General features: G+C 34.4%; 1 protein-coding gene across 1 annotated transcript in view; it reads right to left on the bottom strand.

Annotated features, from left to right (window-relative positions):
- The window catches only part of erbb4a (erb-b2 receptor tyrosine kinase 4a), a 136,462-nt gene that overhangs the window by 45,203 nt on the left and 64,473 nt on the right, over nt 1–26,786 (bottom strand). Inside the window, exons 2-3 of the mRNA XM_043240427.1 lie at nt 14,578–14,729; nt 4,060–4,246 (exon numbers count right to left, since the gene is read on the bottom strand). Of these exons, the coding sequence (XP_043096362.1) occupies nt 4,060–4,246; nt 14,578–14,729 (339 nt within the window). The remainder of the gene's footprint in view (nt 1–4,059; nt 4,247–14,577; nt 14,730–26,786) is intronic.

Here is a 26,786-nt window from a genome sequence, read left to right as displayed (position 1 = left end):
GTAGCGAGCTTGCTTCACATCAAGGCTATTGCATTAATACACCGCTGGGGATGTGCACAAGCATACATATGAGGGCACAAAGTGTTAGGTTGCATGGAGATTTGTCTAACATAATGAATAAATTAGACAAGGTGGAATTGTGGAGTCAGCAAACATGACTTTGACTCAATGGAAAAGCTTTAAGGAATAATAATAATAATAAAAAATAAATAAAAAATAAATAAAAAAAGGCATTTACGTTTTCAGTATCTACATTCCCGACTGGTTTCCAAATCATACAGTATTTCGTCAGAATTATAATTCAGAGTAGGTGTAAATAATTGTGATAATTGTTAAACCCAACCAAATTGAATTAATTTGAATTAAATTAAATTAAATTAAATTTCAATTGAATGATTTTAGTAAATACAGCTGTTAAATGACTGTTCATAAAGGAACAGTTCAGTAAAAAATCTATTTGATGGGGATTTCATCAAATGACAGCTTGAAATGATACTAAGGTTTTCCAATGGTTATTTTCACAACCTTTCTGAAATCAAAATGGTAAAGTATTATTTACATTTTTATGTTTATTTACATGCACAACGAGTATTTTATTGAATGCTTTATTTATTTATTTATTTATTTGTTTGTTTGTTTGTTTTTGTTACAGTAAGAATATATATATAGATACACATTTTTTTTCTAAATCTTTTCTAAGAAGAATTAATAATTTGAGTAAGCACGGTGCACACTGAGATTTCTTGCCGTGTTGCTTGAGTGCAGTTCAAGATCGTATTTTTTGGAGAATCTGCTGTCTATGGACAACAGATTTCTTTCATGAGTTTGAGTAATGTAAACCTTGATTCTCAAGCAACAGAACAAGTACTTGAAAGTATTGCCTAAGTCTTAGAATTTTTCTTATTCAATTACTGCCACATGCAGTGAAAGATGAATGCATATTTCCATACAGCAATCTGCCTACTCATTCACTGACTATATATATATATATATATATATATATATATATATATATATATATATATATACTCTTTCCTGATGAAATTCTATCATCTGATATTCGAAAAGGTTGATGAAACCACCCTTCGTGTAGCTGCTGGTTATAGAGGTCGTCTATGAGGACATAGTCAAAAAAAGAAGAACATTTGATCGAAAGGACCACAGAAAATAAGGTTACAGCCATTATTGTATCATAAGTTGCTTATGAAAGCTATTGATCATGCTGCAGAGCGGTGTAGAGGTACCATGAGAGGGGAGCACATGGCTTTAATCAAAGGAGCCATTCATCATCAATGTGCTGAATATCTCAAGGGGCTGAAGAACAACTTTCATCTCTTAAAACTCATATTGAAAATTGCAGAAACATAGCTACCATTGCCTCGAGATTCAGACTTTACCAGCCATGCTGCAGGAATAGATAAATTCAATCCTAAAAAAATGATTCAAAGACTTTAGCGAGGAATTCAAAGGACGACTGTTACCTCAAATGTGCAGCTCTTCCCATCACTCAACCCAACCAACCTTCACTGCATTTTCTTGCTTACAATAGGGGTTATGATATACAACACTGTCTTTTATAGAAGGGCTCTGCTCCAGTATCATAAATAGTGTGCAACTTCGCTACACTGGGCTGGAACATTGTGTTTGCAAGCTTTTAGGTGCAGAATAAAAAGTTATTTGGATTCTAGTGCACTTTTCTACTGTGGTTGTAAACGGTCGCCATGTAATTTAAATTAATTATCCACTTATTCATTATGATCTGCAAACAAATAACATACATTTGTTCTTCATGCTGTAAAAATGAGCAAAATATAGTAATTAATTAAATGCACTTAAAGTCTGTAGTAAGACATTCTGGGGGTTTTAAAGCAGAAATGTGTGGCGTATACATCAAAATGCTATTAATTAATTAATTTATTTATTCATTCTGTAAAGCTAAACATTTATATTTATATCATTTGAAGGTTATTAGGTTTGGTTTTTTTATAGACATGGTTGTATTAAATATAAGTTTGCAAATATTAAAAAAAGGCAATATTGTTCATATGTTAACATAATTCCTTCAAATTAGTATGCACTTGCATGTTTATCTTAGCACAATGCTTTGCCTTCATTACAGTAAGTATATGAAACTTTTAGTTTTTGAAAATCAAAGTCACAATAGCTCCTGCAACTCATTTTATTTTTTGGAATCAAAGAAAACCTTTTCTCTCTCTCTCTCTCTCTCTCTCTCTCTCTCTCTCTCTCTCTCTCTCTCTCTCTCTCTCTCTCTCTCTCTCTCTCTATTTTAAAAGAAAGCCAAATTTTGACGGACTTAACTCAGCCTTATATGTTTTTTGGTCATAGGTCACATCTGCTCAAATTAGATTGGTTTGTTGGCTCGTTTGAGGATCTTTGTGGATTTTAATTAATTGGTTGATTGATTTATTATTTGTTTATGTATTCATAGGGACATTCTAAACCATAATTGAGTCGAAAACTCTAAAATCCACCCCTGCATGTATGTCAGCATCGAGGTTGTGTTTTTTTCCTCGTATCGCTCATTAGTTCACCCAAAAATAAAAACTGTGTCATGATTTACATACCCTACTATTGTTCTAAAGCCAAACAACTTTAGCTTATCATCGAAATTAAGTTTTTGTTTCTGTCCATCTACTGAAAGCCAGTGCAACCAAAAGTATAATGATGCAAAATAAATTATGATTGCATTGTTTGGTGAACCGTTCCTTTCAATCAGAAATGAGAGAAAACAAAAACAAAAACATGAACTAGACGCTGACGTACATTAACAGAATTTCGTTCTTTGGGTGAACTATGCCTTTAAGCCTGGCAAAATGTATTGTGGCAGTTAAACTGTCTGGATTATTGAATGTTGAAGCTCTCAAAGACAAGCTCTGTAACCTCATACCCAAGTCATTCAAAGTCACCACCTGACACCTCATCACAATCAAGAGAGAAGCAATAAAAGGAAAGAAATATCTTTGAAGACGGCAAGAAAAGAAGACAAGAGGGCAGCGGCGTACCAGGACTGTCACTACTGTATTTATCTCTCTTACACTATATTGTTTAATCAGCCATTAAAGCGCTAAAGCTGTATTTGAGATTAATAATACATCATTATGCAATTTTCCTACTGGGCATGTCGGTGGTTGTCGTAACTTTCTTTCCATCACCTACTGTGACCCTCTACCACCTGCCGGACTCCTCTGGGCTTCTACTGGCCGTCCATGAGTCATCAGAAGTCAGACAAGCATTATCACGCCCCTGGCTGTTTTGCTGAGGTGCCACCGACTTCTTCCATTTGTCTGTTGCTTGTTTGACTCCTTGATCTGTTTCTTGTTTCCCTCCATATATTTTTGCATCCCAGAAGGGATCTAGAAATATTGTCTTAAGATGAGTTTCTATATTGCATGGTATAAGATGTGAAAGAAAGTCACTCTATGAGGCAACCTAGCAAGGCTGGAGAAAAAAAAAATCAAAAAATAAATGAAACAAGCCATCTGTAATACACGCTCAAAAGAAACTTTAAACTGATAAGATAAAATGCAGTTACATAATGAAGAGTGGCAAATTTGTGAGACATCTTGTGATCTATATGATTATCTTAGCCGCCGCTCTGCACAGCATGAAAGACATTATTAGCACCAATCTTATCAGACATGTGTTCAAATACAGTCTCTGCTATGCTAATTTAGATTAAGAGCACAACATACAGTCAGACATTAAAAGAGTACAGACATAGACTAGTGATTTGTAACACTAGCCAAACTATAATATGGAAAATTAATTAATAATTGTAAATTAGGTTCTATTCAGTAATTGCATATACACTACTGTTCCAGTTTCATATAATATATTGATTTAAAATGTTTTATATTCAGCTCTTCGTAGTACGCATAGCATTTTTTATGAAAATTTCGATTTATTTATTCATTTTCGATTAATTATAATTAAATAAATAAAAATTCCTGCATTGTTTTTCATTTGGCAGCACTTGAGAGAAGAACACATCCCAAATGTAAAATGTAAAAAAAAATATATATATATATATATATATACCTGTCAGGTTCTTGAGTCCGAGTTGTCTGAGGCCGAAGTAGCCATCTCGTCTGTAGTTGAGAAAGATGGCCAGAGCGTATCGTCCTTCATACAGTTTAGTGCCTCGGATGATCCGCAGGTTCTCCAGAGGAAGATAGTCAAACTGATTCAGAGCCACCAACACGTATCCCGTCACCTCACGGATGGACTGCGGGGGTAAAAAGAAATTCACTAAATAAATGCATACTAGAGTTTCCTGTGAGCCACTTGCTTTGGGTAGCTCAAGGATGTAGTTTGTCCTTTAGACAAGGCTTTCCCAAAACTTCATCATCAAGTCTATTAGTCGATTCATCAGACAGCCTTGATATAATTTGAAGAGATAATGGCCCAAGAGAGCGCTGGACCCTCCCTCTCCACACCCACATCAATCATGTTGACATCCAATCACAGCTTCATACTGCGTGTCATTAGCAGACACAGAGGACAGGTCTATTTCATGCAGAAGAAGTGAATGTGATATAGCTGTACCGATCGGACGCACACACACACACACACACACACTGGAACTATAGTGATGGAAATCCATGTGAAGAGCTGACCAAGCACACACCGACAGCTGTCACCTGCCAGTCAGAAGCACTGGAAGTGCAGATACACTGCTAAAGACTATTATAATGTCAAATTTCAGACAAGACTTCAAGGACCACAGCTGGGTTTAAAAGTTGTGATATGAATTTTAATATATGTTTTGGAGGATTCTATGCTGTAAAAAATGATATTAACAGAAATAAAATGTAAATAGTACAGTAAAAAACTGTTAAACGGTTAATGGTTAATTCCTGTAAAATTTACAGGGAATAACTGTAAATTGACATACCCAGAATTCCCTGCATTGCATTTCAAATTTCAAATTTTTCCTTTAAAATCATTATGTTTCTTCTTAGTTTTTCTGAATTAATGTTTCCTGCATATTTCAGTTTAATGTATGTTCTATATATGTATATATTTAAAAGCTGCTTGTGAGGGGCTTTGGTTCATCATGTGACTTTCTCATCACCACCTGCATTTGGTGGTTATCAGTGTATTTCAAAGGTGATTTCATTAACTGATATAATATTGATATACTTTAATAGGTTTATATATTAATATTATATCAGTTAATGAAATTACGGCATTTATCTGTACATTTAAGTTAAAACCTAAAAGATTGTTACAATATATTTTCAGTAGAATTGCAGTTTTTCACAATAAATTTCATTAATTCATATTTTTGTACACTGAGAACTTAGCTCAATGGCAATTTATAAAGTACACTTATGTACAGCTCTTAAACTGTAAGTTACAATGCCACTGTATGTGTATGTGGTTTGATAATTTATACACTTAGAATGAATGGCTTATCCACATGACCTACTCTAAGTATACACGTTATTAATAGTGACTCAGGCATTAACTATAACTACTAAATCTGCAGTCTTTGTTATTGTCATCAGCAGTTTCTGTTACTTGGCAACAACAAAAAACTCCTCCGAAACCTTACACAGACCTTCAGGACATGAGCAGAATTTCTATTTTGGTTGTAATTCACCTAATTTAATTAAAGGATTACTTTGCTTTTCACAATAACACTGTTTACTTTGACACTAATTTGTTTTCTTGCCCTTTCGGTATTAAAAATTCACTGGACCGCTGCTTTAGCTGCCAAGAAATAATAAAAAGAAAAATAAAGTCTAGTTTTTGTTATTATTATTATTATTATTATTATTATTATTATTATTTTTAATAGACTTTCTTAAAAACACCGGCTAATTCAATTACAATTACATAATTGATTCAAGCTAAATTAGCAAGCAGTAAACAATAAACAATTTATTGCTAAATGAGGTTTAAGCTGTTTAATATGCCTGTGAAGGTTTTGCTCTTTTAAACTGGAGCTTGACATAACTCTGAATAATGTCAATGAACCGTATGTTAACACCTCCTTAGCTAAATGTGAGTCTTTTTAACACGGAAAATTTATGTTGGTGAATCTACCTTTGCATGTTCTTGTTTTCAAGGACAACAAAAACTCGAAAAGATTTACAAGTACCACAGAGGCTAAAATTTGCGATATGAGCTGTGTTAAATTTTCATGAGGGAACCACAACAACAGATGCAAAAATAATACTGATGCTGTAATAGAAGTTTTGGTGCTTTCGATAAAAAGATTAAGGGTCGTGTTTCTACAACGTAATGTTAGTCGTGGTAAATATGTTTGTGAGATACGAATATGCTAGACACGGCAACAGGGAAAGTATTCACTATTCTAATTGTTTAAAATTCCTTTATTCTGTTTATGATCTCTCCAGGAGAAATATCACATGAACACATCGCTATTGGCGGAGTAAATGTTAATGCAGTGATCTATAAAGGACACACACACACACACACTACATGATCATATGAATACTGATATCACACAAGGCAGTCCGATATCATGCATCACAAACCTATTAACCATAAAAGAGCAATAATACATCATAATATTATATTTAATTAATTAATGTATTTATTTATTTTGTGGTAAGCATTATTATATCTACGAATGGACAACAACAAAACTATTTATTTTAAACTATTATTATTTTCTAAATTATGATGTATATGTATAATACATAAATAATTATATGCATGTACAATGATTGAATGTAACTGTATATTTTAGCATCAATAAGGTACTATTAAAGTTTTTATTAATAGTTTATTCATCTTTATTTCAGTTTATTTTATATTATGTAAAAAGTACTATAATAAACTATTTACAAGTCCTATTGTAATAGCTTTTTAAGCCCTTTAATAATTTTTCCCTCCTGGATAGCAAAGACAATTAATAAATAAATCCCTAGCTTCCCAGCTACACCAGTAATCTTTTTTCTCAACGACGTCTAAAACCGTGCACATATTTGTCAAGATATTTCACAAATCTCAGACATTTCAAAACGAATGTGTGCCGTTCACAATTATTTCACGTGGGCCTGTAATTCATTTCAAGTAAATTTAGGAAAAATATCAAAAGACAAGATTGACATTCAAAAGAGGACCACAGTCTTGAAACCGTCAGCAAGACATCTTAAGCAAACAATAAATATTTGGAGTCCTAATGACTTTATGATCTGCATTTCACTGTCTCGTTTCAAATTTGCGACCGTCTTTGGTGAAAGCATGATGAAAGTTTGCTGACATCTTTATTGAGAGCATCTTTTTTTCCCCCGATCCTGACGACAACAGAAGTAACAGGAGAATATTCAGAACAAACAAAACCGCTCCAGCTACAAGCGAGAAAGTGGCAGGAGATCATTTTTCGCGAGAGATATGAGACGCCGAACGAGGAGGGTAGCTGACAGAACCCCGCAGTGAGAAGTGGGAAGAGTTTCAGGGTCACAATCATCCATTTTTAGATGACAGAATGTGGCGAAGGCATCTTTACGAGCAGGCACGGTCTGTTCTGTATTCAAACTGAAGAAAAACACAATATAAATGTCACCACTATTGTTAAATGCAATCTGTTTGTTCCGCTCCATGTGGCAAGCTACATGACACTGCACATATTTGCAAACTGCAAACTAGCTCTCACTGGCAAATATTAAAAATCCATAAAGGAAAACAATTTGGAAAGCTAAATTAAGCACCATTGAAAACTCATTTTAATAACAATGCATGTTGTAAGCAAAGTTTGGTCTTCCATAGCTCGAATAATGGGACTTCCTTTAGCTCTCTGAGTCTCAGACGATCATTACCTTCATTTGAATAGCTATCGTGACCTTTACGAGTAGCTTCAGAAACAACGGCAATCACTCAACCACTGGAGAAGAGAGCTGGCATATTGTGAATGATAAAACATAACTACATTTTGGAAAATAGCTATGAATCTAAATGCATTACACTGAATGTGATTCACAGAAGAACTCATCTTTTTTTTTATTTCCAAGAAATGGCTTTATTACATTGGCTCCGTGCTAAAAATCAATCTGCAGGCAAGAAGGTTTCAAAAAAAGATTCTGTGTAATTGATTTAGAATTAATTACACTTCAGTTTTGTCTATGGCAGGGTCAATGTTGTCTAATATGACAGATTAAGATACACAGTTCAATCATCATTCATATGAATGCGGCGCATTCAATTATGGTCATTTTTATTGTCAGCGCTTTCCGTGTAGCTGTAATAATTTTCAGGTGTCTATAATTGCTGTGAGGAATTCATTTAACCTCAGAGATCATTTCATAACACTGGTGAATGTAATGAGATAGCCGTGGATAAAGATAAACTGAATGGACAGGCTTTGTATGAGTGTTCTTTTTTTTAAAACAAAACTATAAACTAATATTTTGTGTGTGTGTGTGTGTGTGTACAAAATGTCACATTTAATTTAATGTGTTACTTTCTGTTTCTTTATTTGTAATTTTTATTTGTTTTTAGTAAAATTTGTTTAAAAAATTAAATAAAAAAATAAAAATGGCCAAATCAAAACAATTTCTAAAATGTAACATTACAATAAAAACCTAAAATAAAAAGCATTTATATTTATTAAAACACTACAAAAGTTATACAATACACAATGCTAAAATAATATTAATATATATATATATATATATATATATATATATATATATATATATATATATATATATATATATATATATATATATATATATATATATATCACTATAACACTACTGTAATTAATTAATTAATTTAAAAATCATAGCTTCTAATTGAATACATTAAAGACATAGCGTCCTACATTTATTTCCTCTCAAGGTTACTTACATGAATCAAACACTTGGTTCAAATGACAGCTGAATTGTCAATTTAACAAACTAATGTGAGTTCCAATAATAACTAACCACTCAAACATTGTCAGTATAAAATCATCCGCTAACCTTGCTGATTCTCAAACAGCCACAAATCTTTTAAACACCGCTTCCCAAAGAAGAAAAGAACTTTAACCTCCTTTGAATAATTTGGAAAGTTTTACAGTGATATTATTGACTGAATTACTTTACTGTGCTTCTCAAAACCGGCTGGATAAAGCATATAAAAGATGGAGCACTGCAGCAACGCTCTCCGTTCAAAAACTGAAATCCGACGCAGTCCTCAAATCCTAAATGAAAAACTTTGCGACAAGAAAGCAAGTGGAACACATGTCCACAGATCCATGAAAATGGCCTTTATTTCATGGCATTTCAAGCATAAAGTTAAAATGTGTAATTAGTAAACACTAATATGCTATGAGCTTGCGATAGCAATTTTGAGAAGGTGAAGAGACACTTAAATCTAACAATGTGTTAATTTCCCATGAAAAAAAAAAAAAAGCTATAATTACACTAATGTTAGTGAGCTTGCGGCCACGCTGAAACTCTCTCCTCCGACAATGTTACAGTGACAGTGCAGTGGGATAATGAGACAGTGCTATTAGCCCACAGACACAATTACCATTTTCTCCCATAAGCCCTCTTGAACCCTTCCTCTTTCTCACTGGGCACATTATGTCAGGCTGAAGTGATTTTAGAGGGTTTAGTGTTAGCGAGGAGGTATTGAAATTCTACATCTGTAAATGAGAGGTGCAGAAGTCAAGTAGCATCATCTCTAGTAAAATTACATCCTGGTTCATTTACCACTCTGTAAAGGACATGCCCATACAGCTGCACACATTTAGTGGGTGAAATGGGGAGGAAATGGACATCTCGCACTCACTCACAAATACACTACACACGACTTCTACAGTATAGAGATACACAGAAATATTGGGTGCATTTGAAAAAGCATACTTCCGTATTATTATTATCATGATATTACATACTTTTTTAGGAACAATGTTTTCTATCGTATTATATATATATATATATATATATATATATATATATATATATATATATATATATATATTAAAGGGGGTCGTCAAATTCCCGTTTGCCACAAGTTGATATGATTCTTTAGGATCTTAATGGAATTTAATTTAATTATAATTAAAAATGCTCAGCGGGAGTGTAAGAAATACCTTCTTTACCCTGTCAAAATCAGCTCTGTTTGCAGGAAGCCATTCTAGTCCATGTTGCTTTAAATGCTAACGAGCTCTGCTGACCCCGCCCCTCTCTGCTGTAAACTTCAACCACAAAACTGGATAATTAGTACATTATTAGGAAACCGATTTGCTTAGATTCATTAAAAAACCTCACACTGTTTTTTTCTAGATGACACTGGATCGTGAATGATTCACTCGAAGATTGAGCAATTTTAAGCAGATTGGGGATCGGCCCGTTCTATTAAAAGCAAAAGTAATCCTCTGTGTCTTCAGCGGCTGAAATGTCGGGAGTAAATGATGACTGCTATATTCCTTATTACACCAAAAAACAAAATGCCTCAATCGATTAATAGGAGACATCTTGTCTTCCCCTGCACTAGAGGTGACAAAAACCAGACTGATGACTGCTCACTCAGAGAGGGTCTAAGGTAAGGCGGTCCTGTCAATCAACTATTGTGGGAGGAGCCTGCGCAGAACTAGATTTGAAAAAGGCGATTTTAAAATAGGGAAAAAAAAAATGGATGTCGAATGGATATGAACACACGCTTCCAACAAACGTTTATGTTCAGACAAAAAAAAGTGAATTTTGCATCCGATGACCCCTTTTAAATGCAGTTTATTCCTTTGATAACAAAGCAGAATTTTTAGCTTCATTGCCCCAGTCTTCAGTGTCACATGATACTTCAGAAATCATTCTAATATGATGATTTGATGCTCAAAAAACTACTTATTATCCATTTTAAAAACCTGCATACTGACTCACTGAACAACTGGCTTTAGGAAAACCAATAGGACTCATTTAAAGGTTTTTTGGGGTTTGCAAAAGGCTTCAGCCTTGAAATATTACTAGAGAATCCACACACACAAACCTGTAATGAGGCTAGTGAGCTGGACAATCCCCTATCATTTGGGTGGCTTTGATTAATGACAGGCTCAGTTTCTGATTACATCCTAATTAAAAAGGAAAGCAAGTGGATTTCATGGAGTATAAGAAGGAAATGCGTACAGAGAGGCAGGGTGTTTTAGTAATTGCATATAGCTAGACTTATTAAATTCATTGCCTAGGAGAAAGCATAAGAAGATCAAACTGTAGAAAATGATGATATAAATATAAATATAGTTGTATGCGAGAATTATAGCAAAACAAATAATCGCACCTTTTTTTGCTAGGAACAGTTCTAAGGCCTCTACATTATCAGCATAATAAAAAAAAATACTAAAAGAAATATATATAAATAAATATAAATATATAAAAGAATTTATACTCCTTCAATGTGACCTCCATATTCTTCTATACATGCTATGTATCAAATATAATACAAAACATAAAACAAACATTTTCTCAAATTTTTTATGAACTGTAACATTTTCTATGGACTTTTATTTTGTATGTCAGGCTGTATAGGGCATTTTACTTCAGTACCGTGAAATATTTGGTTGTAAAATTGATTATTAGATACAGAATGACAATTATTACATATATGAGTACAGTTTCAGCATTCAGAAAATACACAAAATGCTAAACCTTGGATCTATGCTCTTGTAGCTAAATGAAAAAATAATGGCAACTCTTACACAGCTTTCTTAAACAAGCCTAAAACCACTTCACGCTAAGGATGCACTGGGCACTAGAGATTTTTCCAAGATGAGAGCTGCTTTGAAATAATACTAGAAATAAGAACATCAAAACACTCAAATTCACAAAAGACCGAAGGAGGTCATGAGGAGGAGATGCCTTCCCAATCTATACAAACTGTACAAACACATTTTGTCTGGACACTTTTGGAAACATAAAATGTCTGAATGTCACTGGACTAGTTGTGTCAGCATAAAACAATAAGGTATAAATCCACTTTTAAGAGCACCATCATTTGTGGACTTCTGTGGTTAAAGGCTTGAACATAATTGTTCTAGGTCAAAACTATGACAGTTTTTCCTATAATGGAGAATTTTTGACAAGCTTTCTATACAGTACTGAAAGGCAAAATAGTTAGAAATAGAGAGCGATCTGTAATAGATGGGTTAATTTGTGTATAATGTCTGTTTTCTTGGTCCGAACTGCCCACTACTCCAGTCTGTCACTTTCTCTCTGTGTTAAGTCAGTTAGTTGCTGGTTATGCTGTCACTGTGAATAACTGCAATGCTCTCCTGAGCATGCCTTGTCACCCAAAATGCATTACATTCAAGGGCTTAGACTTGGATTACCAATAAGCATATGCAACAAATCTGAAAAGCATAAAAAAATATCAAATGCATAAATAAAATTTTACATTGATGTTAGGTAAAACTGATTTATTTGAAATAAGTTGTTTATGCAACACAGATAAAATTATTTTATACAGAAATGTTCTAGTTTTTATTCATATACTGTACGTATGTATGTATGTATGTATGTATGTACAAGCGGATATGCATGCGCGCACACGCACACACACACAAACATATATACTCATATACCGAGTAAAGGTATGAAAGTAACAGCATAGAAAGCCTTTAATAAACTGCGGGTCACTCTAAACCTTGTGCTTTCTTGTTTATGGGTCTCTGCTGGTCAGAGAAAGATGTTAAGACCCCTAAAGAATGTGTTTTTTAACTTAGATATTGAAATGTGAGATAAATGTTTAAATTAGCTGGGAGATGTTCTACCACTGCATAGATCTGTTTCTCCACATGTACTGCATGTGCATATATATATGGACTGCGGTGGCAGAGCAAAAAATGCAAAGAGGCGATTGTCTGTGGCAGTTCCTGACATTAACACGAGCTGGCAGCTCAGACATTGAGCCACTCTGGTATTCCCACTAAGCAGGCATGGAGGGAGCCAGCAGCCTGATTGATCAGACCTTAATGAAGAGTCAGTCAAACCCTGTAACATCATTAGCTGCTGCTGGAACGCTCAGGCCTTGACCAGGATAAAACCTGACAGCGAACCGTAGGTCTACTTGACAGGCCAAAGTGACACCACCTGCCGATACATACCCGGATCCTGGATGCTGTTAGATTGATGGGAAAACATCAGGCTACAGGTAAACAAGAGACCTTTGAATCACGTATTAATTTGGCCAGTGGTTTTCGTGATAAACGTGTGACAAAAAAGAGGGATGTGCCTCAACGAAATGCACAGGAGATGCAGATAAATAACAAGATGAAAAATATCGGATTACTTTTGTGATCTGGGAACCTAGATCTTAATCAAAATCTGATTACAAAGACACTTGTTAGCACTCAATTTATATTTATTCAGCAGTTATTCTGTTATTGAACCATTAAACTACTAAGCCAAAAAACAATCAATATAATATCAATATAATATAATAGTCCAATAATAAACTAAAATAATGAGCCCTTTGTGGCTTATTACTTTACTTTAACTCATCACTGTAATTGTAAGGCTATTAAAAGCACTCTGTGTCATTATTCGCCGGAAAAATATTGTCTGTAATTAAGAATGTTATTGACGTGATACTGTTTGTTATTGAGACCTGTTACCCTATGGGTAGGATGGACCAATCACATTCATATTAGTGAGAGAGTTATTATTATTAAGAGTTATATTATTAAGAATCAAACATAAATCACAATAATTCAATAACTGAGCATGAGACATTGAATATTGGCATAATGGCTGTGAATTTACAGGAAAAAATGCATTTTACAACATATTCATAAAAAAATTTAATAACATTTCACAATATAACAGTTTCTGGTGTATTCTTGATCAACTACATGAAGCCTTGCTTCCAAAAAAAGAGACTTTTTTTTGGAAGCAATTTTGCAAAGAGACTATTTTTGCTAAATAATGCATTTAAAGCGTTTAATTCCTAGTATCCAATAAGATAATAGAACATAAAGTAATTTCTGTAATTTCAATGTGTAATTAATTGTTTCATCTCTAGTACCTCCTCAGGGAGAACACATACATGGATGCTCACCATGGGACCTCCCTCAAACTACACGCTTTGTTTTAATTTACACTATACCGTGTGACCTGTTCATTTTCATCCTGATACATTAGAACCATTATGAAATTACTTCTGTGAAAAGCCATTAATTTATTAAGACTCAGAACCCAAGTGATTTTTTTCTGTGAAAAAGTAATACACCTGGTTTTAGTATGAAAACAAGGCTGCCTCATAAAGCCTTTTCGCTCTATTTCTGCAGTTATACCAAGCATGGAACCAGAGTAACATCCATTAATGCAAATGTAAAAGAGCTATTTAACCATCAGTGTTACCAGTAATTGCAGCACCTGTACAAAAGACTGCTAAAAGCTCCAACTGCCTTTGAAATACAGAAATACATGACTTGCTCTCTAATGTCATGTCACTGGAGTGTTCATATTGGGTGCAGATTGTCTTTTACCATTTATATAGCATTCTGTTAGTCATGCATAATAATAGTTTCCTCATTTGTGTTGTTTTAATAAAAAGTGTAAAGCTGAATTCCTAACATCTGTCTATCTATAGGTGTGCACTCACCTTGAGGAAAGACAGATTGCGGTTTCTTTCAATGCTGGTGATCTCCAGGTTACCCATGACCACCTCACAGTTCTCGTAGAACTTGCGAAGAGTTTTGTACTGCTGGTCCAAATCCGACAGCGTGCTGAGCTTGTTATCAGTGCCAGGACACACTACAGAAGAGAAAAAGAGACAGAGAGATTGATCAGGCTTTAATCAGACTGTTTTACAGGTTTATTGAGTGGAAATAAATGCACAAGACTATATAAATATAATATGAATACTGTATAAATAATTCGTTTTTCTGAAGAAACTCTGTCACATTGCGAGTCTGCATCTGTCCTGCCTCCCCTAAGCCCATTGAGTTTTAACAGAACCCCTAAAGCATGGACTGATTTGGTGGGGGTTAATTGAGAATGAATGGGAAAAGTCATGTGAGAGAAGGCAAAGCTTACATCACGATATGATTGGATATGGCTGATTAAGTTTGCCCATGATTGGTTCATGGAATAAACCCTGTCAAAATTAAGATCTGTGTCTAGGAGCAATATATATATATATATATATATATATATATATATATATATATATATATATATATATATATATATATATACATACATATATTAAGAGAGAGAAAGAAACATAAAGAAGTTCTGAAGCTGGTTTCATCAAGATGTCATTTTAACCTGTTGCTGAAAGCTGACCAGCTCAGCTCTTGCCTCTATATGAAGACAAATGAGAGCTGGCGAGGACAATTCCCTAACATCATCTATTAGATCACGGACCTGTGGAACCATGACCACAAACAGGGTATTTGCTCAACAGGCTTAGCGAATAACAGAAACTCCAGTCGATAGCACAGTAGAGGCATTTGTGCCGAAGTTATAATGTGGGAGGCCACTGGGCTGATGGTGATGGTGATGCTTCTGAAGTGGAGGCAGGAGTAATAAGCAGTTATTGAACCCCGGAGGGCGACTGTTTCTCTACATTACAGCAAGCTATATTACGGCCCGCCGCCTGCAGAGCGGACCACTCCATATTATTGCTGTGGACAAATTACACCCTTCCCCGCTAAATTCATTCACTGTCACAGTTAGGTAGTCCCGGAGGACACGGCTGTGCCACGATGTAAACAGAGCAAAGATTTAGACCTCTGCTGGACAAATGGAGAATAGATTCCCTCATTGAATATGCCACATATCAACGGGTGAGAAAAGCACTTGGAGAGGAGAACAATGCGCTGTCCGTAACCATGTTTCTCTTAAATAGAGGTCTCCTCTGTGCTGGGGTTAATGCGTTTCTGAGAAAGTGCACTAGAGAGGCAAATGTAAGACGTTGATCTTTTTTTCCAACCTTTCCTTCTACTTGTCTTTTCTCCCTCAGCTACATTGCTTAAATGTGGAGATTGAGGCTACAAAGTACCTTAATTCGCAGAGTGCCCCACTTTCACTTTTTAGCAGGGCTTAATATACAGAACACAGATGGTATATATTAAGATTAAAGGTGCAGATAAAATACTGTCAACTCTTTCTTCTGCTTCAAAAAAGGGCTCCTACTGTTTTTTTATTATATGGTGACAGCATGCAAAATTGCAATTACGAAATGATAAATATGTGCTACTTTCAGCTGAGTGACAGAAAGTCAAATTTACAAGAAATAATTATGACTTAGAGATATAAAATTGTAAGTGTGAAATACATTGTTACATCATGAGAAATAACGTTAAAATGGCTCTTTATTCTTATTTTGTGAGATGAAATGGGCTTCCAAACTTAGACGTCCGAGTCGATTGTTTGCATATCTTTAAATCTTTGGAATAACTATAAAGCACTTAAATTATTAAAACTGAAGCAAAGCGAACGAAAGCTAAATAGAAATATGGCAGATATTGGAAAACAATAATAATACCGTAACACGTACAGTAACTTTACTAAAACATAAACTAAAATGAAAATGAAAATATACATAATAAAAATTGTAAATATGTAAAAATTTACCAGATAAATGGTGCGATAACTAGGGTGCTTTGTTTATTTATTTATTTACACATTTGGCAACTGGCAAGAATGGTTACATTATGAAACATGTTACAGAATTCGCCTCAACAATCTTGGCCTTCATCTTTTAGTGCGCTGAGTTTTTGCTGTACTATGGTTTAGAAGCAAAAGTGTTTCAAGTGAAACGTTCAATATAAGGGTGACTGATGTGCTCAGAATCGAAGAATGAAAAATGAGAATGTGTCCTTTTGCTCCCTGCCCACACTGACCCAATAATCCATGATCGTTTCTGACACTAAGGGATTCCTTTCCATACTTCAATGGCGTTTGTCGACAGAAACTGAGCCCTTAGCTTTAGAGACTTGAAAAGCCGCCATCGGAACTTCAGGATATGGGATCCAGGCAGGATCAATGGAGTGACAGATCACCACATTAACAACCATCCTGCTATTTCACACACTCATCATTTTTGACTCGGTAAACCCAAGCTCCCCAGGAGCTGATGTGCAACAAATCTGCTCATTATGTTTGCTTGAGATATCCGCACTTTTCAGGTTTTTCAAAAGTTTAGACAGCGTTCATATATTCATTCAGGTTCTCAGCATGTTTTATTGTAAATTTCAAACCATTTATGGGCCTATACAGCAAACAAATAATATCAATATATAACTCAGTATTTTTTCATTATTATTTTAGGTCATTTAAGAAATTTTTTTTTATTATTATCAACAGCTTTACACTTTTTTTCCCCCAAAATGTAATAAAACATATTAAAAGTATATATTTTTGCATAACACTAGACCACTATGACCAGTTCTGCTACGAAAAGAAAAAAAACTTTACCTATTATATATATATATATATATATATATATATATATATATATATATATATATATATATATATATATATATATATATACAGTATATATATATATATATATATATATATATATATATATATATATATATATATATACCTATTTTTATCTTATCTTATCTTGCTATCATTAATTAACGAGTTTTTATGAAATTAATATGTATATAGCAGTCTGCATCTCACAACTCTTTCTCATTAGATATAAGAATCTATGATCAAACCTGTTGACAGATCTACTATTACTGTAACATGTTAATGTTAATATACATTTTTAATGCTACGGTAAGCGTTCAAATAACTGAACCAATTCATGAAAACATTATTAAGATTCCGACACAACAACTCTTCATCTTTGCAACAAAAACAATGTCCCTAAATACAAGAAGTATGAGAGAACAGGCTTTTTTTTTTAAAGGGGGGATGGAGGGGTGTTAACGGCTCAAAGCTCATCCAATGAAATCTCAGCAGTCCCTCATCCATCATTAGCTGACGGGGTCAAAGTGAGCCGCCCTCTCCTCACGCTAAAAACTCCAGTCTGCCCTGAGTCATCATTCTCTATCACAAACCTTAATATATGCAATTGATTAAACCAATATCAGCAAGTGACACCAACCCCATTTGGCTATAAGGACATCTGCGATGATCTCGGACACAGTTTTCTCTTCCCGGTGAGAACACCTTTTAAGATTTCACTTAAAGTTTTGTGTCTTAAAACGGGCTAAAATGCAGATCTTCTTCTGAGATACATTAAACAAGGACCACGCTGAAAACCCGAACGGTGTTTGTTCCCTTTTTAATGACATGTTCATGTTCTGAATCAATAATAATTTGCTTAAACTGCAAAAAAAGGATGTAAATAGCAGAAATCTGACATGAAGTGGACATTACGCGATGCGACCGGCCAATATATAATCAGGTGACTGTAAATCAGATTCATGCAGTAATCCATATTCTTATTAAGAGTCACAGTTGCCGAATATAATGTGGTAAAAGTCATATCTCAGGTGAACGGCTATTGTAGGAGGTTACTGAAGCATAGAAACCATGTTGGGAGTGGAATAATGAATTATGTTCCCGATCCATCAACTCAGGATCTACCAACGGCATTTTGCTTCTGGGTTGAAGTATATTAAGCAACAAATCTACAAAGGAGCGTAGAGAGGTAAGGCAGCACTGTGCACATGACAGGGAACATTCGGTTGAGTAATGTGATGGAAATTGATGTTTGTAATAGATATAATCATGCGTCTGCATTCCAGGCTTCCGAATGTAATGTGTTCCCATTGCAGTTAGGCTGTTCATATCAAAATTGACCGTAATATCCCCAGCGATGAGCAGGCAGTTTGATGGTTTCCTCTTGGAAATGAACTCTGTCAAGTGCAATAACATGAATCAGCGAGTGAAGCGCAGAAAGAAGACACGTCCCCTGCTCTCATATCTCGGAGTTGTAGATACAATTGCAGTCATGAGCTTTTAGAACAATGCTTCAAGTGCAAGTCTAAAATATCTCATCTAGACATTCATTAGATACATTCCGGTGCAGAAATATGTTTCGTTCAAATGTTTTTTTTTTCTCATAAATGTTTAGCATTCATCTAGATAGTCTAGATAGTAGTCACTAAGTGTTTTATTGTGGTCGATTCTATTTCTACTATTTGCATATGATTATCATTTGCTTGAACGGGACATTACGAAACAAGTCCTCTCCATAATGTCCTGTTTAAATACACACTGTTATACACACATTATTTACACACTGCAAAACAAGATTATAAGTTGGTTAATGCTAAGTAAAATCACATCTAAGGCACAAGCACTCTGGAATGTGAAATTGAATTTCTGTTTAGAGTAAAAAAATATATAATAATAATAATAATAATAATAATAATAATTTAATCAAAAGAAATACAGGCTGATTTACACAGTTACTTTCGCTCATTGGTCTAATTTCATGAAGTCAGGTTGATTTAGTTATATTAATTGATTATATTAATAATAGTAGGATAGTAAATAATGTCTTAAAACTAGATCTTTTAGATGTTGCCAGTGAACAGTTTCCATGGGCTTCCATGGGCTACAACAAAACTTTGATGCCATTAAAATTCGTAGCATTATAAAAAATACTAAAATGCAAGAAAGCACATGACATGTTTTCGAAATTGTAGGGTTTTGATGTCCAAACATAAATAGACATGATCACAAGACAAAATCGGGATAATGGGCAAAAATCAGCAATGATGCAATCTTATACTTTCTATTCAGAACTTTATGTGTGTGTGTGTGTGTGTGTGTGTGTGTGTGTGTGTGTGTGTGTGTGTGTACGTTTGTGTGCATAAAAGTCAATGGGTCCCAAAAAGAAGAGAATGCAGAGAAGGAAAGAAAATAATTGAACAGACGAATGGCACATTTAGAATTTATAAAAAGACCATAATAATAAATTACTTCTTTTATTATTCTTTTACTCCTGACGCACTCTCTCTTCATACGAGCCTTTAGAGAGAAGTCATCTTTAGGGATTATGATTAGCTTATAATAAGTACATTTTCATAAAACGCTCCTGTTCAAGACGAGCAGGCAGAAAGCTCATCATGTTTGTCTTCTTTATTTTATAAAATCACAACAGTTTGTTGATATTATCAGTGCACACAAAAAAAGTAGACCCTTTACAGCTCCGAACGATATATGATTCTTATCTTTATCAGAGAAAGTGATGGCGAAGTCTGTTTTGTTTCTACTGAATAAAATGCAAGCGATTGTCCTGCAGAGCGCGCTTTAGCTTCAACTCTCCACACCAAAATTTACCATCGCACATTTATTATTATAGAGCAGGTTTAACGTTTAAATATTGTTATATGCCATTTTAGAATATCTATTGATTTTATTTTAGGCAAGTCATGGTGATTTGAGAAGGCTAAATTGATCAAGCATAGTTTATGATCAGCTAAATTAATTTTATTTTTAAAAAAATTAATAATTGACATATATACTACCCTTTATATATAACTTTATTGTATGAAATATTATCTAATCACATTTGTAATCAAGTAATAGCTGAAGACAAATTGTTGAAAACTAGATTACAAAATGCTATACAGTTAATTACGTGAGGTGCTCACAGTTCTATTGAAAAGAGACATTCATTTTAAGGGAACTAAAAAAATCTGATATAATTGTACAATATAATTGTTTTTAAGCTGACAATAGCTCTACGTGCAGGAGGGATGTTCACAAGAGTTCATAGCTGAGCTGCACACCAAGTGTGATTTTGGAAAACTGTCATTTTAAAATATGCATTTTGATAAAGTAGTTAAATGTTGCAGATACTTTGCATAGTGTGAAATAAAGTTCAGATATGCACTGTTAAGCCCTGACCATATCGCAGTTAAACTGCTATTTGTAAAAAAACAAAAATAAAAATAGAAAACTAGGTTCTCTGTGTTTTAAATAATATATAGGAAGGGGTTCAATCTCGTTTTGGGTGCCAAAAATGGAAATATTGTGAACTGATTTTAAAATGGTTTGTTAAAACACACAATACATGCTTACAATCAGATACAGACTTGCTTCTAATTCAAGCTGACAGCATTTATTAACTGTCATTATACCATAATCTAATAATAATTCAGTAGAGATAATTGCAGTGTAATTAAAAGAAAAGAGCTACTGCTTTAAGATGCAAGAGTTTTTTACCTGTTCTCACATCAAAATTCACTGACATATTTGTTTAGAAGTGTTTTGCACTGTATGTGCATGGAAACACTTCTTGATCTGTGTATATTTGTCTATTGATTGTTTCAATGGACGAAAGCCATATCTGTTTAGCAGGAAAAATTAGTTTGGAGTTAACAATGACTCAAAGATGGATTTCGGTTTCACTAGATGTTAATTAATAGACTTAGCTTTCATTCTGACGGCACCCATTCACTGCAGAGGACCCGAGAAGGTGATAGGGTGAACTGTTTCTTTAAATTATCCTGTAGGACAAATTGAACTCTACCACACATTCAGGAATGGAAGCCGTGTCTTGAATCTCTAAAACCTTAATGCATTTATTAGCATGCTCCAGATAATGCATGATCCAAAAGTTTGAATTATTTAGCATCAGAGGTGAAAGTTAACCATCTACAGAGGTTAAAACCTTACTTAGAATATTGCATGTACATATGTAATGAGCTCAATTCCTGTTGTTCACATATGAGCTCATTTTCCAGAGCCAGACCTGTAGCGGTTTCATTCAAGGTTCAAGGTTACATCATAGCTGGCACATTTGCCTGCAGTAGTGTACATTAAAGTCACTCTGCTTTAACCAAGTGGTCTCTTTTCAGAGGACGAAACCATCTGGACACGAGCAGATTTTGTGTCAGCATGATGACTGAATTTCTTCCTTCGGCTCTGGCTCTTTTGTGTAACGTTGTATTTTGCCAATATATCTTTTATCTCGCAATATATCTAATTTTACCTATTGTTTTTGGATCCTGATCTCCGATAATCTAATATTTGATAGTGGATTCAGGCTATTGCAAAACCTAAAGTTAAATAGGAAATAGTTTTGCAATAAGAACAGTAATCACATTTAAAGCAACCGTGTGGCACAAATATATCGCTTTAGATGTGTAATATTCCTTGCTTTCATTACTGCAATGGTAATAATGCAGTCTTTTGAATTAAAGCTAATATTATCCTCCAGTATATGCATATAATGCTGTGCAAGATGTGAGCTTAACATACATGGGATAATAAAAATAGCATCGAGGCGTAAGCAAACACCCTTCTGCAAAAGATTTGACGCACAATATGATGATGCACAGTAGTGATAATGGTACATGCAACAACACAGACATGTCACACTGTACTAATTTGCACACAGCATGCCACAAGAACCCTACTGTTGTTTTTCTCTATAACTGCTTGCAAAAGCCAACCGTCCCATCTATGATATAGGGGCGGGAGAAAGGTTATGTAATTGCTATGGAGGCCAGCAATTACATCACTCTTGTTTTGCATACAAGTTCATAAAACATGCTACAAAACAAGTGTGCTAGGCTGTCGTTTGCTACAGGTCAATCCAAAAAGCACACACGTCTATTTCTCTGTGTCTCTGTCCTGTGACATGTATGACTTTGGACCCTCCGTTAACGTAAATCTGTGGGATTCCTATGCCTATTATATTTAGTTTTCATAAATGTTTGGTGGATAATATTTGGCAACAAAATTAGTAATGAGCGTTGTCAGTCATTCTTTAAAACAGCTGAATAATCATCAATATGCCAGTGGTTCAGAATCCGTTACACACATCGGTTTATACTTGACTATTTGACACATAACTCGCACATCAGCGAACTCATTAATCATCGACACTCATCACACCCCGCTGTTTTTAGTAACACAGATTGCTAAAATATGAATCACAGATGAACATGCATTCTGTTTTATCCCTGATATGTCCTTGTCTGGATTTTCTTAAATGTCCAGGTTTTGACTTTGTTCTCTTATTAAGAAGCTCACTGCAGTCACCATGCATTGTAAGAGCATGCATTTGCATTGCTTTGACTTTCTCAAGTTAGGTCGCAGCAATCGGTCAATTAAGCACGATGACCGTATGATTTTGGTCAAACTAGTTTTTCAGTCATAAATGGAATAATTCACCAAAAAAGAAAATTCGGAACACAAATTCTAAAAAAGGTTTGTAGCCAAACTGTTTTGGTCACCACTGACTTCCATAGTAGGAAGAAAAAATACTATAGAAGTCAAAGGCGACATAATACATTTTTGGTCAAACTATTCCTTTAACTGTAGAAAGTATGGGAAAAAAAGGAATCCTGAGAATTTTAGAAATAGAATGAAATTATTTATTCTCTCAAAAAAAACAAAAACAAAATCGCACATATCTTTTCCATACAACAAACATTCTTAGCAACTGCATTTGCCTAACTGCAAAAGCCTCTAAAAGTCTAAAACTTCTGTGGTAAAATTCAGCAATACTATTTTTACACAATAGCTCAATAGACGATAAATCTATTTTCAATAACATTTCATACATAATGTTGCTATTTTATTTATTTTTGATCCACCAATGAAAATTTTTCAAAGAAAGACATGTAACATAAAATGATGCTTCTTAGACTGAATCAGTTTTGAATTAATCGATTAGATGAATGATTCAGTGATTTACTCAAAGCCATCTGCTGAATTCAAAGTAGCATAATAGCATACTACTCTTCCATAGATATTATAAAAGTAATATAATAAAATAAGTGCGTCTGTACTCAGCAAAACATTTTTTTTTCCTGACTGAATCAGGGCGAATGAATTTCACACAAAGATAAAGATAGTCCTCTGTTTTGATGCTAAAGGTGTTTGTGAACGAACATGATGAGTAAATGATTCATTTAAAAAAAAAAAAAGTCACTTGTGTTCTTCGGCGAATGATTCAATTCTTTCACACAAACAGTCACTTGTTGCCACCTACTGTGGTTTAGATGTAAATGCAGAAGAAGTCAGTGATAAATGATAGTGATCCTAACCATGTTGTCATTCGTACTGTAAATATCAGTATGAATTGTTTGTCTCTCTGTCAGCTGTTTTCAGCCCTGTATGTGACATGCAGAGCAGAGAGCTGTAATAGTGGGTGGGATTCTTTACCCAGCAACCTGAAGAAGAGTGTGACAGATGAGTCACTGAGCGAGGGTGTCCGTGCCCTTCTTAAGAGCGATTATGTTAACAGCACATTGCTATGAACAAAGTCAAAGGAGCTGTTCAACAAAAATACAATTACTGCCATCATTTTACTCATCCTCATGTTGTTCCAAAGTTCTAAGAATTTTAAAGGAATGCAAAAGGAGAAAATCTAACTTAAGCTTCAAAACAAAGATACATAAAGCTGGTCATATGAATAATGCTCTCTATTCCATGTTTTCTGAATCGTCACTTCAAATGAGATGTTAACAACGGAGAATAGATCATGAGCTGGATTTGTTAGATTCACAAATGAATCATTCAGACAGATGTTGTGAACTGGATCAATGATTCAGTGCCATATGTGCCTCAATAGAAGAATTTATTCTCACATCAGATATTGCTACTTCTTTGAACACGCCAAAAATAACTAAGATGGATGTTTTTGTGAGATTTTGTGAAGTGATTTTTTTTTACTTCTCCTCGCTATTTTGTCCTTTGTGTCCAATGAAAAAGAAAATCCCATATCTTGACACAAAGGTATGGAAATAGGTTTTCAAGTATAGAACTATATTCGATTGCAGCTATGTATTTCACAATTTTGAATCTAGTACTAATTCTACTATTAATTGCAAGTTTAATTAATCGCGAGTCTCACAAATCTGACTTTAAGTTAATTCATGATTTATTTTTCTTTAATGTATATATATATATATATATATATATATATATAAAATATTACAAGTTAATATTTCATAATTTGACTATATCTCATCATTTTAAAAACTCACAATTAGTTTTCTCAGATTGTTTTTTTCCTTTTTTTCACAGTGGAAAAAGAGGTATTTGTGACTATCAAACAATTCAGCATTTTCTTTCTTTCTTTCTTTCTTTCTTTCTTTCTTTTTTCCTCTGAACTGCAAGTTTATGTCAGTTTTATGAATTCTGATGTTGTGAGAAAAGAACTGTTAGAAAGAAGTCAGGATTATGAGAAATATAAACTCAGATTTGTGAGTTAAATACTTTTTATTATTATTAATATTATCATTATTCTGTGGCACAAACAGGTTTCCATATAAGGTTAAGTAAATGATGACACTGGATTCGCTCTCTCTTTAAAGTTTGATCTTCTCTGTGTCCCACACATGGTCTGCCTCTCATTAACCAAGAGAAACTTGTGCTTTAAACCTTTGGTATTCACATTCTTAATATCTCTAGTTCATACACACATACACATGCCCCCTCACTGAATAACACAGCCGGTGAGAGTCGCTGTCAGAACAGATTGGGAGCCAGCGCCGGGCCATTCATCACCCTGCTCTGGTGTTCCTGTCTACTCTACTAACAGCCACACACAAGGGCCTGTCTCCGACTACTTGAGTTTCCATAGAAAGCATGCACTGGAGACTGCACCATTAATCCTAAACAATCACTTGGGTTGGAACCACTTGCTACGTCTGAGTGTTCCAGCAATTTACAGCTGCTTTCTTCTTTACATATATACCACGTCCTCGCTTGTCTCGTGCATTAAGGCTCCATCTTTACACACCACAAATTACTTTGACATTTGCAAAAATGCTTTGGATTACTGTCATAAAATTTACTGTTATATAACAAGACGTTATGCTGTAAATATTCAAAAGTTGTTTCTCTCGCTCTCTTTCTCTGTGTGGTCTGACTCCTAAAAATGATACATTTCTGTAACCCCATGAGATCAGGTTGGTTCAGTAAAAAATAAATTAATAAAAAAAATGTAATAAAATTTTATTAAATTAAACTACGATAAGTCTAGCAACGCGAATGACTTAGACCAGATCATTTAAACGTTACTCTGTGACACATATTTAGGTTGCCTGAGAGAAAAGTTTCTACAATATTTTGAAATATTACAGTCATCAAATACCCTGTCAGTTGTTTACACACATGATTAAGGATGTGACTGCAGAGCGTGTCCTCATTACTGGTTCTGGTACTCATTCATTCACTCTTGGGTTTCTCTGTTCATCTAGCCTTACCAATGACTGACAGGAACTTTGTCAATAAGGCACAATGGAGGCATCCTGGGACAACATCACACACTAGTACTGTCACACAGAGAAAAGAGAGAGGGAAACTGTTTAATGGCTGCCCCCTCCAAATCTGACTGACCCTTTAAAGGGCTTCAAACCTCTGTGGACGAAAAAAGGCAGCACAAAGAAAGGTTGCGACAGATATGAGGACAAGAATGAGGGAAAAAGGATAAACTGATGAAAATGAAAAGAAATAGACCTAAACGAAAGGTTCGACAGAGGTTTTCTCAAGCTAGGGACCTTGAAAGGAGAAGATGGAGCTAATGCAATGTGCAACATACTGCACATATTTCAATTCAATTCAAATCATATTAAATCTAAATTAAATTAAATTAAGGTGTATATGTAAACTGTAACAACAGTTAAAGTTAAGTGCCTTAAAGGGGTTGTACGAATTAAATAAATAAAACATTATTTGATGTTTTTGGTGTTTATGCAATTTGAGGTTCAAAAAACAATTTTTTTCCTCTAAGCTCCGTCTTTCTGAAACAGGTACATTTTTACAAAGCTCAACTTTCTAAAAAAAAATGAGGTGCGCTCTGATTGGCCTGCTATCCAGTGCTTTGCGATAGGCCAAATATCTCAAGCGTGTGAATAAAATGTTACT

Source organism: Puntigrus tetrazona, chromosome 1 (genome assembly GCF_018831695.1).
Source record: "Puntigrus tetrazona isolate hp1 chromosome 1, ASM1883169v1, whole genome shotgun sequence".
NCBI classification, from domain to species: Eukaryota; Metazoa; Chordata; class Actinopteri; order Cypriniformes; family Cyprinidae; genus Puntigrus; species Puntigrus tetrazona.
The sequence above is the reverse complement of the archived record's forward strand: the minus strand, read 5'-3'. Positions and strand labels throughout refer to the sequence as shown.